Source organism: Bos taurus, chromosome 2 (genome assembly GCF_002263795.3).
Source record: "Bos taurus isolate L1 Dominette 01449 registration number 42190680 breed Hereford chromosome 2, ARS-UCD2.0, whole genome shotgun sequence".
In the NCBI taxonomy this organism is placed as follows: Eukaryota; Metazoa; Chordata; class Mammalia; order Artiodactyla; family Bovidae; genus Bos; species Bos taurus.
The window spans coordinates 18324138-18338056 of record NC_037329.1 but is presented as its reverse complement, the minus strand read 5'-3'; the positions used below and the strand labels follow the sequence as shown (position 1 = coordinate 18338056).

At 43.0% G+C, this 13919-nt stretch overlaps 1 protein-coding gene and 1 long non-coding RNA gene across 5 annotated transcripts in view; one reads left to right on the top strand and one right to left on the bottom strand.

Moving 5' to 3' along the window:
* LOC112442546 (uncharacterized) overlaps positions 1-13919 on the top strand; it is a 149032-nt gene that overhangs the window by 33582 nt on the left and 101531 nt on the right. The window lies entirely within an intron of this gene.
* TTN (titin) overlaps positions 1271-13919 on the bottom strand; it is a 275571-nt gene continuing 262922 nt past the window's right edge. For both annotated transcript variants that reach the window (XM_059880142.1, XM_024979885.2), the window contains 9 exons: positions 12809-13384; positions 12403-12708; positions 11443-12036; positions 5569-11321; positions 5273-5429; positions 3845-4536; positions 3599-3752; positions 2722-3024; positions 1271-2585 (listed from right to left, as the gene is read on the bottom strand). In XM_059880142.1, the coding sequence (XP_059736125.1) occupies positions 2287-2585; positions 2722-3024; positions 3599-3752; positions 3845-4536; positions 5273-5429; positions 5569-11321; positions 11443-12036; positions 12403-12708; positions 12809-13384 (8834 nt within the window). In that variant the 3' untranslated portion in view covers positions 1271-2286. The remainder of the gene's footprint in view (positions 2586-2721; positions 3025-3598; positions 3753-3844; positions 4537-5272; positions 5430-5568; positions 11322-11442; positions 12037-12402; positions 12709-12808; positions 13385-13919) is intronic.

Genomic DNA, 13919 nt, shown 5'->3' with positions numbered 1-13919 from the left:
ACCCCCACAAGCTCACAGCATGTAGCCACTGATGAGGGGATGCAGATGGTCTGCGTCCCTGTTCCCAGGTGGAACCAACTATGGTACTCATGGGATGGGGCTGAAGCTCCTGCCGAGACCACATTCTTGCTTAGCTTTTTTCCTCTGCTCTGCTCCCCTCACTCTTTTTCTTGAGAGCAGCTCCTCAAACTATTAATCTCCAGTCTCTGTCTTAGACTCTGCTTTTAGGGAATCTGACTTTCTGAGAGCAGTCCCTCAAACAACTAGAGTCTGCTTTTAGGAAATCTGACTTAAAGAATTTGTTGCAGTTGTTTTTGTCAGTTGCTAAGTCGTGTCTGACTCTTGTGACCGCATAGACTGTATGTGGCCCTCTGTCCATGGATTTCCCAGGCAAGAATACTGGAGCAGGTTGCCATTCCCTTCTCCAGGGGATCTTCCTGACCCAGGGATTGAACCTGAGTCTCCTGGATTGGCAGGTGAATTCTTTTACCGCTGAGGCGCCAAGGAAGCCTTAAGAAAGAATATTTGCTGAATAAACTAATGCAGACCCAAGATCTTCTTTGGGGAGTAGGAATTGACTGTGCATTTGCTTCAACTTTGGCCGCTTATATTTACATTTAGGAGGTAATTTAGGCAAAGAATCAACTGTATAGGTTTACAATTAGGATTATCTAATTGAGATGGATAAGTACAGATTTTTCTGGAGGTAGGTATTTTATTATTAAGTATAGATCAGTTGTTTTGAAAAGCATGGTAGGACTATACAATTTAAAATGAGTTCTTTAAAAAAAAAAAGTCCTTTAGCTTTGAAGACTGATTTGTTCTGTCTCAGCTTGGAGCTACAATAGTCAGTAATGGATTCAGTTGCACAGTTGATCATTTTCCCTGAAGTGGTCATTTTCTCTTCTGTATGTTTCTTAAGGGACAGGGTCTATCTCATCTTGCTCATCTTTGCACAAAATATTGTGAATTTTTGATGTTCCCGTACCTTTGGATTTAGTTGAATCAGTCCCTCTAAAAAGATTTTTCTTGATAATATGTTTAGAAGATTTCTTATTTTGGGGGATTTTTGTTAACTTTTGGGGATAAATTTATCCATGAGAATCATATCTGTGCTTTTAAAAAATTGTTGAGTACATTCAACATGATAATTTAAATATTTGCTGTAGAGAACTTGAGTTGCTTTTTCTTCTCTATCATCATTTCTGTGATTTTCAAAGGCACATACCTCCCCAACCACAGAATTTCACAGAAAACAACCAGCCACACATTTTGAGGTGCAGATAGCTTGCTTTATTTTGTTGTTACTATCTCAAGGAGGTCCAACAATTATAACTAACAATTGAATTTAAACTTGCATGAAAAGAACTACATCAAATTGATATTTTGGGCAGTTAGTAATATTTTGTTGTTTTTAAATTTAACGACAGCTTTATTTTGTTCTTTATTTTTTGCTGTGGCTCATTGCTTAGTTGCCCCAGTTTCTGGTTTAAATTTAGAACTACCACACGAAGGCGTTGGCTGCACCCCTGAACCTCCAAGAGTTGACACTGCTCTGGCATAGGAATGCATGAATAACTTGGTTAACTGAGGGGATGGCCAGGTGATGTTACTTTTCCAAGCTACCCAGGCACTCTCTATGGTCAGAGACAGTGTGAAATGAGCGAACAAAGTGTTGGCCGTTACACTTTGTTCTGGTAATATTTAAGTCATGATAATTTTGAGTGTGACATCATCAGAAAATGTAAGACGTTAAAGTGTTGCTTACAGGAGGGTAAATGCAAACATCACCAATGCCTTACATTTCTGATTCCATAAGTATCGGTGCATATCAGGTGATGTGCACAGCATTTTTCGGTGGATAGGACATCTTCAATGGGGAATTCCTCGACCCACTGAGGCATACTTAGACATCAACAGTATGTTGAGGCACAAAGATTGATTAAGTGTTGAGCAGGGTATTCGTTCCATAAGAAACTTTCTCCTACCAACCGTTAGTTTCAATAGTTACAGTGTAAAATGTCATAAAATAAATGGTACAAAACTTTATAACCGTTAATCCGGCTATATACAGTATGTACATGTCACTAGAAAATGTGTAATCTTCTTAGGTCAACAATTATGAAAAGACTGAAATGTATTATTTTTGAACTTCGACTCATTTAGGTTGATACAAAACTACTCTTTTTTTTAAGTATTTACAGATCAGAAAGATAGAAAGATTAGTCCATGTGAATCATTTGGGAAAGGTTAAGAATGAGTCTGAGTGTGAGAGCACAGGCCCTCTTAAATGGATCGAATATTTATATTCACAGTAGCAGAGTCAGATCCAAATTCATTCCCTAAACTCAGGGTATACAGTCCACCATCTTGTTTCCGTACGTCCATGATGATCAGAGTCGTCAGGTCATCTGTGTTTTCAATATGGAATCGCCCTCGCTGTTCTTGATCGTGAATTGTTCTTCCACCACGAGACCATGTTATTTCCGGGGTAGGCTCACCCGTAAAAGCGCAGGCTACTGTTAAAACTTTTCCTTCATCAATGCTGATGTCAGAGGGAAGAGCTTCAATTTTAGGTGGAATTCCTTTATGGAACAACAACAACAAACGTTTAGAATCACTGAAAAGAAATAAAAACTTGCATTCTACTGAATTGTGTGTACTAAAGATTCTACCATGCTACTAGGCTTGTCTACCTCTACCAATAATTGGATTGCTCACCTCTTAGGCCTGCTTTAAGCATTCTACTAGTTGAACTTTCCAGTTGTGTCATACTAGATTTTCCCATAAAACTGCTGGAACTCATTTCTACAAAGGACTCTTGCATGGAGGACATGCTTTGGGCAGACATGCTTGCAAATTTCATTTCAGTCATGCTGCTAGCACTGCTGCTGCTGAAACTGCTGAAGGAGGCCTCCTGCTTAGAGGCAGACATTTGGACTGACTGAGACGAGAAGCTTCCTTGCAAGCTTGTGTCACCACTTGTCCTCAATACTACCTCTCTGGGAGGTTCTTCAACTAGAGCTGTGGAGCACAGCAGATACACAGTGAACATCAGTGACATCTGGTTAATTTGTGACATCTGACATTGACTTGCAGAAATGGAAACTTAGACACGCACACACAGAAACATAACCCAAACAATTTGCTGTGAAAGCATAAGCAGATACATACATACAGTTGTCAAGAGCTAGCCCAGTGTCTCCCAGAAACGAATCCTTATATTTCTATTATTACATTTCATGCAGGTGCTAGAATCACTAGGAAAAAAATGATTAATCATATAGAAAACAATTTTTATATTGTGCATTCTGAAAATACAAGTAACAGGACAGCTGGTAGCTTTGCTTTGAAAGTTAACTTATCCATATTTCTATCTAGCTGTAAAGAAACACTGGCTGTTAAGAATGAATTCACACAGGAAGCCTGTCTCTTACACATGCCTTACGCAGGAAGCCTGTCTCTTACACATCCTCTTACACAGGAGCCTCTCTTAAAGAGGCTCCTGAGAGTTTGCTGTGCTCAGAAAGACAAAAGCAAAAAACAAAACCATACAATGGCCTTAAGCAAGTAAGGAAAGTGGTAAAGATATACTTACGAAGGACTGTTAAGGAAGCAGTAGCTGAACACTGGCCATGGAAATTTTTGGCCTTAATTGTATACTTCCCACTGTCACTTACTGATGCATTTCGGATTTCAAGAGAATATACATTTCTGGAGCGACTTACACTGATATTTGAAGAAATAGAAATCTAAAAAGAAGAGAAAAAATAAGTGTTTCTTTGAGCTCTTCAGGAGTAAAGTATTGAAAGTTCTCTTCAGTAACATTCATAATTAAACTTACTGGCAGGTTGTTTTTAAACCATTCGATTTCAGGCGATGGCTCACCACTGATTTCACAAGAAAAGAGAACGTTTTGTCCTTCATTAACATTTTGAGATCTGGGCTGTGAGATGAAGGCTGGAGCATCTGAGAGTTCTTTGCTTAGGGTCAGATCATACTGACACTTAATGATGCCTTGGCTGGTTTTGCCGATGCAGGTGAGGATCCCTTCGTCTTTGTGACCAGCCTGTCTGATGGTCAGGGTCTGGTCGCTGCCTGAGATGCCATATCTATACTCATCAGAATTGCTGAGCTCCACCCCATTCAGTACCCATTTCACATCAGTGGCACCAGCAATGTTGGCTTTCAAAGTCACTTTCTGACCAGCAGTTATACTCATCTGAGTGGAAAATGCTTTGATCTCAGCATGAGTTCGGATTTCTTCCGATGCCTGTGATGTTTTAGTGATTTCCTCATGGACAACAGATTTTTCCAGGGAGGCGGCTTCTGATTTCTTGACTTTCTCGGAAATCAGAACTGTGGAAGCTTCCTCCTTGAGGGCTAGCTTTTCGTGAGATTTTACCTCTGATGTCTTGATTTCTTCAGAAATGAGGGCTTTCTTGGAAATTTCCTCTTGGACAGATGCCTTCTTCTGGGATGTAATTTCGGAGGTCTTTTGTGCAGATACTTTCTGTATCTCAGTGTCTTCTACAACTGAAAAAGAAAGCTCCGTAAAGCAAATTGAATGGAAAAGTGGTCCTACCCTTTTGTCTTGTGGATTCTGCAAGTAATACACAAAGAAAAAATACTGACTTATGCATGCAGTGTAGGTAATACTTGATACTTTCTCAGCCCCGATCTTGGAAAGTTGTCATGCATGACTTTCGAGGTCAGTGTAATGATTATTTAAACTAAACTAAATTGAAGAATGAATTCTGTGGCTTAAGGGGAAAAAGTTTTGAAAGGAATAGTTAAAGGATCTAGGAGATGGATGGATTTAGGAGATTTTGATTGATTAAAACAATTTAATTATGTTTTAGAAGATTCAGATGAAGGCAAACTCATTTTAATCGGGAGAACTGATACAGCTTTGGACTGTATCATTAACTTTCCACTGCTTTGGAAAATTAGCAAGAGCGAAGTTTTAAGGAAGAAGTACCATTTGGTATATTCACCTGACTATTCATTCTTAAACATTACAGGGAGCAGGAATCTTACATAATATCTGGGACTCTTATATAACACTGCATACAATTATGCACTTAATAAATATAAATTATATCCTAACTTCAAATATGGGTATTTGTACATTTGTGTACAAATGGTATTCTGTAACTTGGTAAAACAGTTTTTATTTTAATACTTTGTGTGTGTGTAAGCAAGCATGTTTAGAAATGTCTCCTTAATAGAGTCTTCTGAAAACTGTTGGTAAGAATAAAAGCCAACTTACCTTTTATTGTTAATTTGCAGCTAGATGACACAGATCCAGCTGAGTTTGTTATTGTACAGGTATAAAGACCACTGTCAGAAGTATCGGTCTTATGAATTTCTAGGAAGAATGCTCCTTTGTCTTCAGAGAGTTTGTATTTACCTCCTTGTGATATAGCCTGTGGAACGCAAGTGATGTGAATTTTAAAAAGTTGAGTTACTCTTAAACTTTCTTTGGGAGTTGGGAAAAAAGGAACAGGGTTAGTTTTCTTTGTTTTTTTTTTTTTTAGAAAATAAGGTCATTTAAGAACCAGTTACCTTTCCATCCTTTGTCCAAATGACAGTCGGCTGGGGTTCTCCAGTAACTTTAACTGCAAATTTAGCAACACTGTCTGAAGAAACAGTGGTATCCTGCAGACCAGTAACAATTACTGGTTTTGTGGAAATTGGCGCAGGAGCTTTGGGTTCAGTTTTCTTGGTTTCTGTTGGCTCAGCAGTTTTTGGAGCTGCTTTCTTGGTTTCTGTTGGCTCAGCAGTTTTTGGAGCTGCTTTCTTGGTTTCTGTTGGCTCAGCAGTTTTTGGAGCTGCTTTCTTGATTTCTGTTGGCTCAGCAGTTTTTGGAGCTGCTTTCTTGGTTTCTGATATGCTTGACACCTGCTCATGGATACTCTTAAAGGCTTGTCCCACAAATTGGAAGTTAGTTTTGGAAGTTCCACCTTCACCAGAAACCTCACAAACATATTCTCCACGATCAGATTCGGCGAGGTTGAGGATTTTGAGCTCATAGGTGCCATCTGCAGAATAGTGAAACTGGAAATGCCCGTTTTCCTTCAGTCTCCTGCCGTCTTTGTACCAGGTGACCTCTTTTGCACATAATGCACTGCTTTCAACCACACAGGTCAGCTTGGCTATGTCTTTAGAGGCTTCTGCCTTCAAGGACTGAATTATCTTAGGTGGGGCAGCGACTGGCTTCTGCTGAACCTTCTCTGTTGGTGTGGGTTTTGTCTCTGTGGGCGGTACAGCTTTGGGGTGAGGAGTCACTGGTTCTGGGGATTTCACTCGTTTTGGAGACTTGGCTCCTTCTGGGGATTTTACCCGAGGCTCCGGGGATTTGACTCTCGGTGGTGATGTCACAGCCTTTTCAGTAACCCTGGCCTTCTGAACAGTCAGAGTAAACTGCGCCTCTTGCCTCCCGTCGCTGTTCTCCACCACCACACTGTAGTTGCCCTCATCTGAAGCCTGGACTGAAGAGATCTCAAAAGTTGACTTGTACTTTGAGGTGGTCACTTGGTGGCGGGCAGAAGTGCTTATGACTTGTCCCCCACGCAGCCATGTCACCGTTGGTACTGGCTCACCATCTGTATCGCAAGAGAACCTTGCAGACTCACCTTCATAGACAGTTATGGACCTTGGCTTTGTGAGGATTCTTGCTGCCAAAGTCGTCTTAATCTTTCTGTGTGTGGACTTTTCTTCCAGCGACTTTTCTTCGATTGCAGCACTTTTCATTTCTGCGGATGCATGGTGTTCATAGGAGGAGAGACTTTCCCGGGTCTCCGTCATCAATGATTTCATTTCCCTGACGGAAGAGGAAGCTTCCATCTCAGATGTTTTCTTAAAGGACGAAACTGCATATGCCTCTGTTCTTGTCAGCTCAGGGAAGACAGATCGGGGAACCTGTTCGTCTCTGCGCTGGGAAGCATAGGTAGTGTAATCCCCTCCTGTGACGTCCAAGGTCGCATAGTCGGAAGCCTCACCTTTGTAGTTGGTGCACACAGCACGGTATGTTCCACTGTCATCAATATGACAGTCCAGAATTTCTAGGGTCAGGACCCCACTGGTGTTGGTGTAATGAATCTTACTGCTCTCTTGGAGTTCTACACCATTGTGGTACCATTTGACCTCAGCAGTTGGCTTTGACTGAACGTTTAAGATAAAACGTGTATTTTGGCCGCAGGGAACCCGGTGGGAACGCATCCTCAGCGTGATTCGAGGCGCGTGGTCAAGTGTAAAAGGCTGCTGACTCAAAACCTCATACTTCCTTTCCGATGTCTTTTGAGTCTTTAGAGCAGCTTTCATGGACTCATACCTGGAAAAGATATCAAATCTTGCCGACCTCTCAAATCTTGACAGTGATCGCTCACTAGACACAGGGCTGGGGGAACGTGGACGAGTCCTCTCTGGGGTAGGAGACCTTCTTTCTACATCTTCTTCTTCTTCTTCTTCTTCATCTTCATATTCCTCAGCTGGCCGTGGCCGCGGCCGGATCAGCTCAGACACGGGCCTCATCAACTCGATGTAGGTGGGAGACAGTGAGCGCCGGCGTCTCAGCAGCCTGGACACCGAGGAGGACGTCTCTCTCTGCGCGTGTTTGGAGATCTCATATTCTTCCTCGATTTCTGTTATTTCGGTCACTTCTCTCTGGCGTCTTGATTTCTTTCTAGACTTCGCCTCCTTCGCCAGGTGGTCCAGCTCGCTCTTGTATTCCAAGAGGCGCTGGGTGGTGGTGGCGGGCCGCAGCAGCTCGTGGTCCTCTCTCTCGGCCATGATCCTCTGCCGCTGATGGGCCTGCCTGTGCGAGGCGCGGGCGTGCCGCTCCCGCAGCTCTGCGTAACTTGTGCTGGTCTCTTCCTTGGTTGGGATGTGATAGGTTGAGTATCTGAAGTCTCTTCTTGCTTCCTCCACCTTGACGTGAGCTTGTGGGGAAGAATAACGCAGACTCGAAAGCTCAAAACGGGGAGGGCTCCGGCTCGGGGGTGAGGCTGAAAAACCCAGTTCCAGCTCTTCTTCAAGACGCAGCCTCTCTTCCTCTGTCCTCTTCATCGCCAGGTAGTCGTCAATGGGCAGGAGTAATTCTTCGTCGGAGATGTCACCAAGAGAACGTCTCCTGGGTCTGTAATAATAGTAGTAATCCGGAGAAGGTGTGCGCCGGCGGGCTGGTCTCACCATTTCAAGGTCATCTTGGGACAGTTTGGGAATCCGCCACTTAGGTCTGTATTGATCGGTGATGCGCGGGAGAGGCATCACGTAGAACTGCTCCCATCTTGAAAGGCGGATGCGCTTGGGCCTCTTCTGAACAACTCTGTCAATCTTCCCAGGCATTTCAAATTGATCCCGTATCTTCTTATACCACTTCATGTCAGACATGGGCACGAACTGCTTAATGTGTTGGTCTTCTTCTATGGTGGTCTGTTTGTACTTGCGTGGCTCTGGTACTTCGTAAGGCATGCGGAGTTTCCTCTCCTCCTTCTTTTCTTCCGTCTCAAGTCGGTATTCCCCTTTCACGGTCTTGGTGCTGACAGCTGGTTTGTAGAGGATGGCAGCTTCTCTCAGCGCCTCCTGGGCAACCTGCGTCAGCGGCACCGCCTCAGTGCCAGAAAGAATTTCAGCCATTCTCAGGGTCTTGTCAATCTGCCTCTGCACATGTCGTTCGTGCTCCTCTTTTGTCTTGAATTCCTGTTTGACATACCTCAGGCGTTCCACTTGTAGGTGGGCCTGGCAGCTGCTGGATCCAGCTGTATTTGTGGCTGTCACCCTGTAATAACCGGTGTCTTCTGGCAAAGTATCCCTGATGTGAAGAGCATAATAATCCAAGCCTTCGTGGATAATTTCAATGTTAGGCCCAAGGGACAGTGGCCGACCATCTTTCTCCCATTTTAACGTCGGTGGGGGGATGCCAGACACTCTGATCTCAAAGCAGACACTTTGGCCTTCTTGGCATTCTGCGTTTGCCAGTAGCCGTTTGAACATGGGTCTGAGGGTCGTATCTGATGGAGGTGGGTGTGGAGTTACAGTCAGCTTTGCTTTGCAGCTGTCCTCACCGTACTTGTTCCTTGCCACAACGGTATATTCGGCATCATCATCCATAGTTACGCTGTTGATTGTTAATTGGTAAAGACCTTTGTCCGACTCAAATATGTACTTCCTGTCATCATCACCTGGTTTGATTTTCTGACCTGATTTGTACCACGTTACTCGAGGCTCTGGGTGGACAGTTATGGTTACACCAAACCGGACATTTTCACCCACATAAGCTGTCTTGTTATAGAGAGGCAGGGTGAATTCAGGTGGTCTTTCCAGGAGTCTCATGGCATCTGTTCTGCGCTTAAGTTTCTTCACAGTTCTACGGCAATAATAGTCGTAAACTTCTCTTACACCTTTGACAAAGAGCTCTGCATAAGAACTGTCTTCACCATAGTCATTGACTACTTTGCATCTGTAGGTACCATCATCAAATTTGGTGATGTCTTTGACATACATGGTGGCCACTCCATCTTCATATGTGATTTCATATTTCTCACTGTTCTCCAGCTGTCTGACACCGAAGTACCAAGTCACCTGGGTCGACTGATCGTAATTTTCAATTCTGCATACATATTTGACATAGCCTCCTTCTTCTCCAACTGCATGCATTATCTGCCCAGAAACGGGGCCAATTTCAATGGATGCCACTTTAACTTTAGCAATGCTCACTCCCTTCTGAGATCGAATTGCACCACCACAGGAGATCCGGGCTGCAGACACAACCATGTTGAGGTCTTTCTTGACTAGGGTGTGGTAGTAGCGTCGGTGTTTCAATGTCCTGATCACTTTAGTACTGACTCTTTCTGTCTTCTGCTTCAGCCACGGGTGCTGAAGGGCCTCAGATGCTGTCATGCGAGATTTTCTCTCTTTCACTAATAGCCGGTCAACAAAGTCCATGGCTTCGAGGCTGATCTCTTGGAATGCTTCTTCATCAAAGGTGTATTCAGCATTCATGATGTTCTCAATGATCTGCTGGTTAGTTTCAGCCAGGAATGGATTGATACCACTCAACAGCACGTACACCAGTGTTCCAAGAGACCACATGTCCGTGGCTGTGCTGACAACATCATGCTGGTGGACCTCAGGTGCATAGTATTCAGGGGCAGTGAACTGAAGCCTAAAGTTGTCCCCTGGCTTCAGCTGACGGGCTTGACCAAATTCTATGATTTTAATGGTGGAGCTCCTTCTTGTTTGGTAAATGATGTTGTCTGGTCTAATGTCAAAGTGTCCAATGTTATGGCTGTGTAAGAACTCAAGTGCTTCGCACACCTGGCGAACATAGCTTACGATTTCTCTCTCATTAAGTTCAAAAGCACTTGTGTTAATGCGCTCAAATATGTCAAGTCCTGATATGAACTCAAAGATCATAACTAATTCTTCCATGCTTTCAAATGATTCATGGAGGTATAACATGTTTCGGTGCCTAGCTATATTTAGAATGGAAATTTCTTTCTTTACCAAAACTTGATCAGTCCCTTTGACCTTCACAAATTTGGCCATGTATGTCTTCTTTGAGGATGTTTCAACACAACGATGGACAATTCCAAACTGACCACGCCCAAGATCTTCAGCAATCATATATTTCTCATAAAGCTCCTTGGTTGAAGAGTGAGAAGCTTTGGTCATAGAAACTTCCCTGGTTTCGTCTACCTCTTCATCATAGTTCATAGCCCTGGTCTTGTCTTCTTTGGTTACTGTTGGTTCTGAAGGCTCAGAAGGTTTGCTTAGGCCAAATTTATTCTCTGCTATTATACGGAACTGGTAACTTGTTTTTCCAAATAAGTTGATCACGGTATAACGTGTTTCTCGGGCCTGTCCTACCCGGATCCATCTTTCTGCGGTGGTTGCACACTTTTCAACAATGTAGTTGGTGACTTTGCTGCCACCATCAGAAGCTGGCTCAGTCCACGTTAAGTTCACAGAATCTCGTGACACGTCACTAACTTTGACTCCTCTGGGTGGGTCGGGAACATCAGCCACATCCAGTTCAACTGTCTTCTGATCGATTCCAAATCTGTTCTTAGCACAGACCACATAGAAGCCAGCATCTTTTCTCTCCACTCCATTGGGGAAAACGAGTGATGTGAAGGACCTTGTGACAATAACTTGGTAGTGGCCATTGTTGTCGATGAGATCTTGTCCTTTCTGCCAGGTGATCACTGGATCTGGTTTGCCACTGAATGGGATCTTGATGCTGATTACCTCACCTCGGAGAGCGTGGACTGCTCCCATGCCTTCAAGATTTTTAGGCAAGTGTATCTTGGCTGGAACTGTATCAGAACAAAAGAAGGAAGAATATAATTTAGCAACACTCAAAACTATATAAGAGCGCCCCCCCCATTAATAATATGTAATCTTGCACCAAGATGATGTCTACTGATATGTTTTTACCTTCTACTTCCAAGGAGGCAGTGCCAGACACAGACCCTCCTTGGTTGGTAGCTCTGACTTGGTAAACGGTGGCATCATCATCTGTGACACTTGCAATGATGAGCTGGTGGTAGCCACCCTTAAACTCTTGAATCCTGTACTTTAATCCATCCGCGATGATTTCTTTGCCTTGTCTGTACCATTTCACAATTGGTTTCGGATGACCAGTCACTTTGCAGACCAAAGTAGCATTGCTCTGATATCTGACATTTAGATTTCTCAGTTCCTCTTTAAAGTGTGGTGCCTGAATTGGGACATCAGATTTGGGAGTGACAGGTTCTGATATTTCACTCCATTCGCTCTCCCCACCTAGGTTTTCACATTTCACACGGAACTCATATTCAAGACCTTCAATAAGGTTTTGCACTGAAAAGACGGTTTCTCGAATTTCATCTGTCGTCACAGCAATCCACTTGTTCTGCTTCTTCTCACGCTTCTCAAGGTAGTAATTTCTAATCTTTGCACCTCCATCGCTGGCAGGTGGCTTCCAGGCCACAACACAAGAATCTTTTGTGACAGCAGTAATAGTTGGTTTGCCAGGGGCACCTGGCTTTTCTGTTTAAAACAAAGAAAAAGCATTTGCCTCGTCAGATGAAACAGACAGCTCTATGAAGAGCTTATTTAAAAAAAAAAAATGTTACGAACCCAAAGTTCTACTAATGATAGCTAATCCAGAAAAATGAAATTGGTTACTTTATGCTAAGAAACTTATCAAAACAGAAAGTTCCTTTTTAAAGAAAAAGGGGAGAGGGTATATATACCCTTTTAGATCAGCGAAATTCAAGTGACATAAAAGACACTTGTACTTTAGCTGAATCTTTGCTGTCTCCTTTCAAAAGTCATTTCTGTTAAAAAAAAAAAAAGTTTTACATACAGATGGAATTTTGCTATAGGAAGACTGTCTGTAGAGGTTGTACTCACCAAATGGACTCTTAATGATCACAACTGAGGAGACTTCTAGAGGTTCACTGATGCCAAACATGTTCTGAGCCGAAACCCGGAAGTAATACCCAGCATTTTCTGTGAGGTTCACAATTCTACAGGTTGTCACTGAGATGGCTGAAGACACCAATTGCCATTCAGCCCCTTCCTTGGCCTCACATTTCTCCACCACATAATTGGTGATCCAGGAGCCTCCGTCATCTGCAGGTGGTTTCCAGCTGATCACCACAGAGTTCTTCAATAGAGCTTCAATCACAATTGGTCCTGTAGGTTTGTCTGGTTTATCTGTTGGGGGAAAATACAATTGTAGTGGTCTCTATCGTGTGCCTCCCAAGACCTTTTTTTTTTAAAAGAAGAAAAACCACTGAAAAGGAAAACAAAATACCTTGTATTTCCACATCAAGCATGGTATCGACCGTTCCGAGGACATTGCTGAGCTGAACTTTGTATTTCCCAGCATGAGTCTTACGCTGGACATTCTTCATGACAAGATGGGTATAGTGCTCTGTGTTTTCTATAGTAATGTTTTCTGAGTTTTGCAAGAGTTTCTGGCCACGGAACCAAGTGATGGCAGGTACTGGCCGGCCAATGTACATGACATGAATTCGAAGTGTTGAACCCACAGCACCGTAATACTTCTCTTTCAGTGGGTAACCAGGATGGAACTGCGGGGTTGCTTGCAGGAGAAGCTTACTGCTGGATTCTACTTCTCCAACCTCGTTGGTAGCTACACAGGTATAAACACCTTCATCTTCCTGTTCCTCTGTCATTACTGTTAGAGTATGTGTGCGTCCATCTGAAGACATTTTGTACTTGCGGCTTTGTACGAGCTCCTTACCAAATCGGAACCACTTAATGTCAGGCAGAGGCCTTCCGACAATCTGGCATGAGAGTTGAGCAGCTTCGCCCAGTTTAGTGGTAACATCCTTCATTTCTTTGCGTACTCCTGGGGCTTCTCCAGCTAAAGGGTATGAAAGTGCATAATATTAGTGCATTATTGTCACTACTGGATCTATAATCCACTGTCCTTGTATATCGGGAATGAATTCATCGTACTGATTGATACTCTTATTAGACACCATGATTTACACGAGTCTAATTCTTAAGTCTTCACAGTGATTGGAGGATCATCTGGAAAGTAGAGATTCAATGAGGATATCATCATATTATTATGTAGAGTGACTTTTTTATGATTGGGAGGCATTAACTATGTATGGGGTTTGGGGAAAATGTGAGTTCTCTATAAACCGTTGTATCTTTGCCCTTAGGTTCAGTGAAGGGGGGTACATTTGTTGACACTTTGTCTTATTAGGAGTATTAAAATCCATTGTATTCATGGGAGAAATTGCTCTAGGCATGTGCTCAGTTCAGTGCATCTAACGGTTTACTGCTGAGGCTTTGTGCTTGGAATCACTTCCTCTAGAACATATCAACTGCTCCCTTTGTGCACATATGCCAAACAGTTCTTTCTTTCCAAACACTTGCTCTCTAATAAA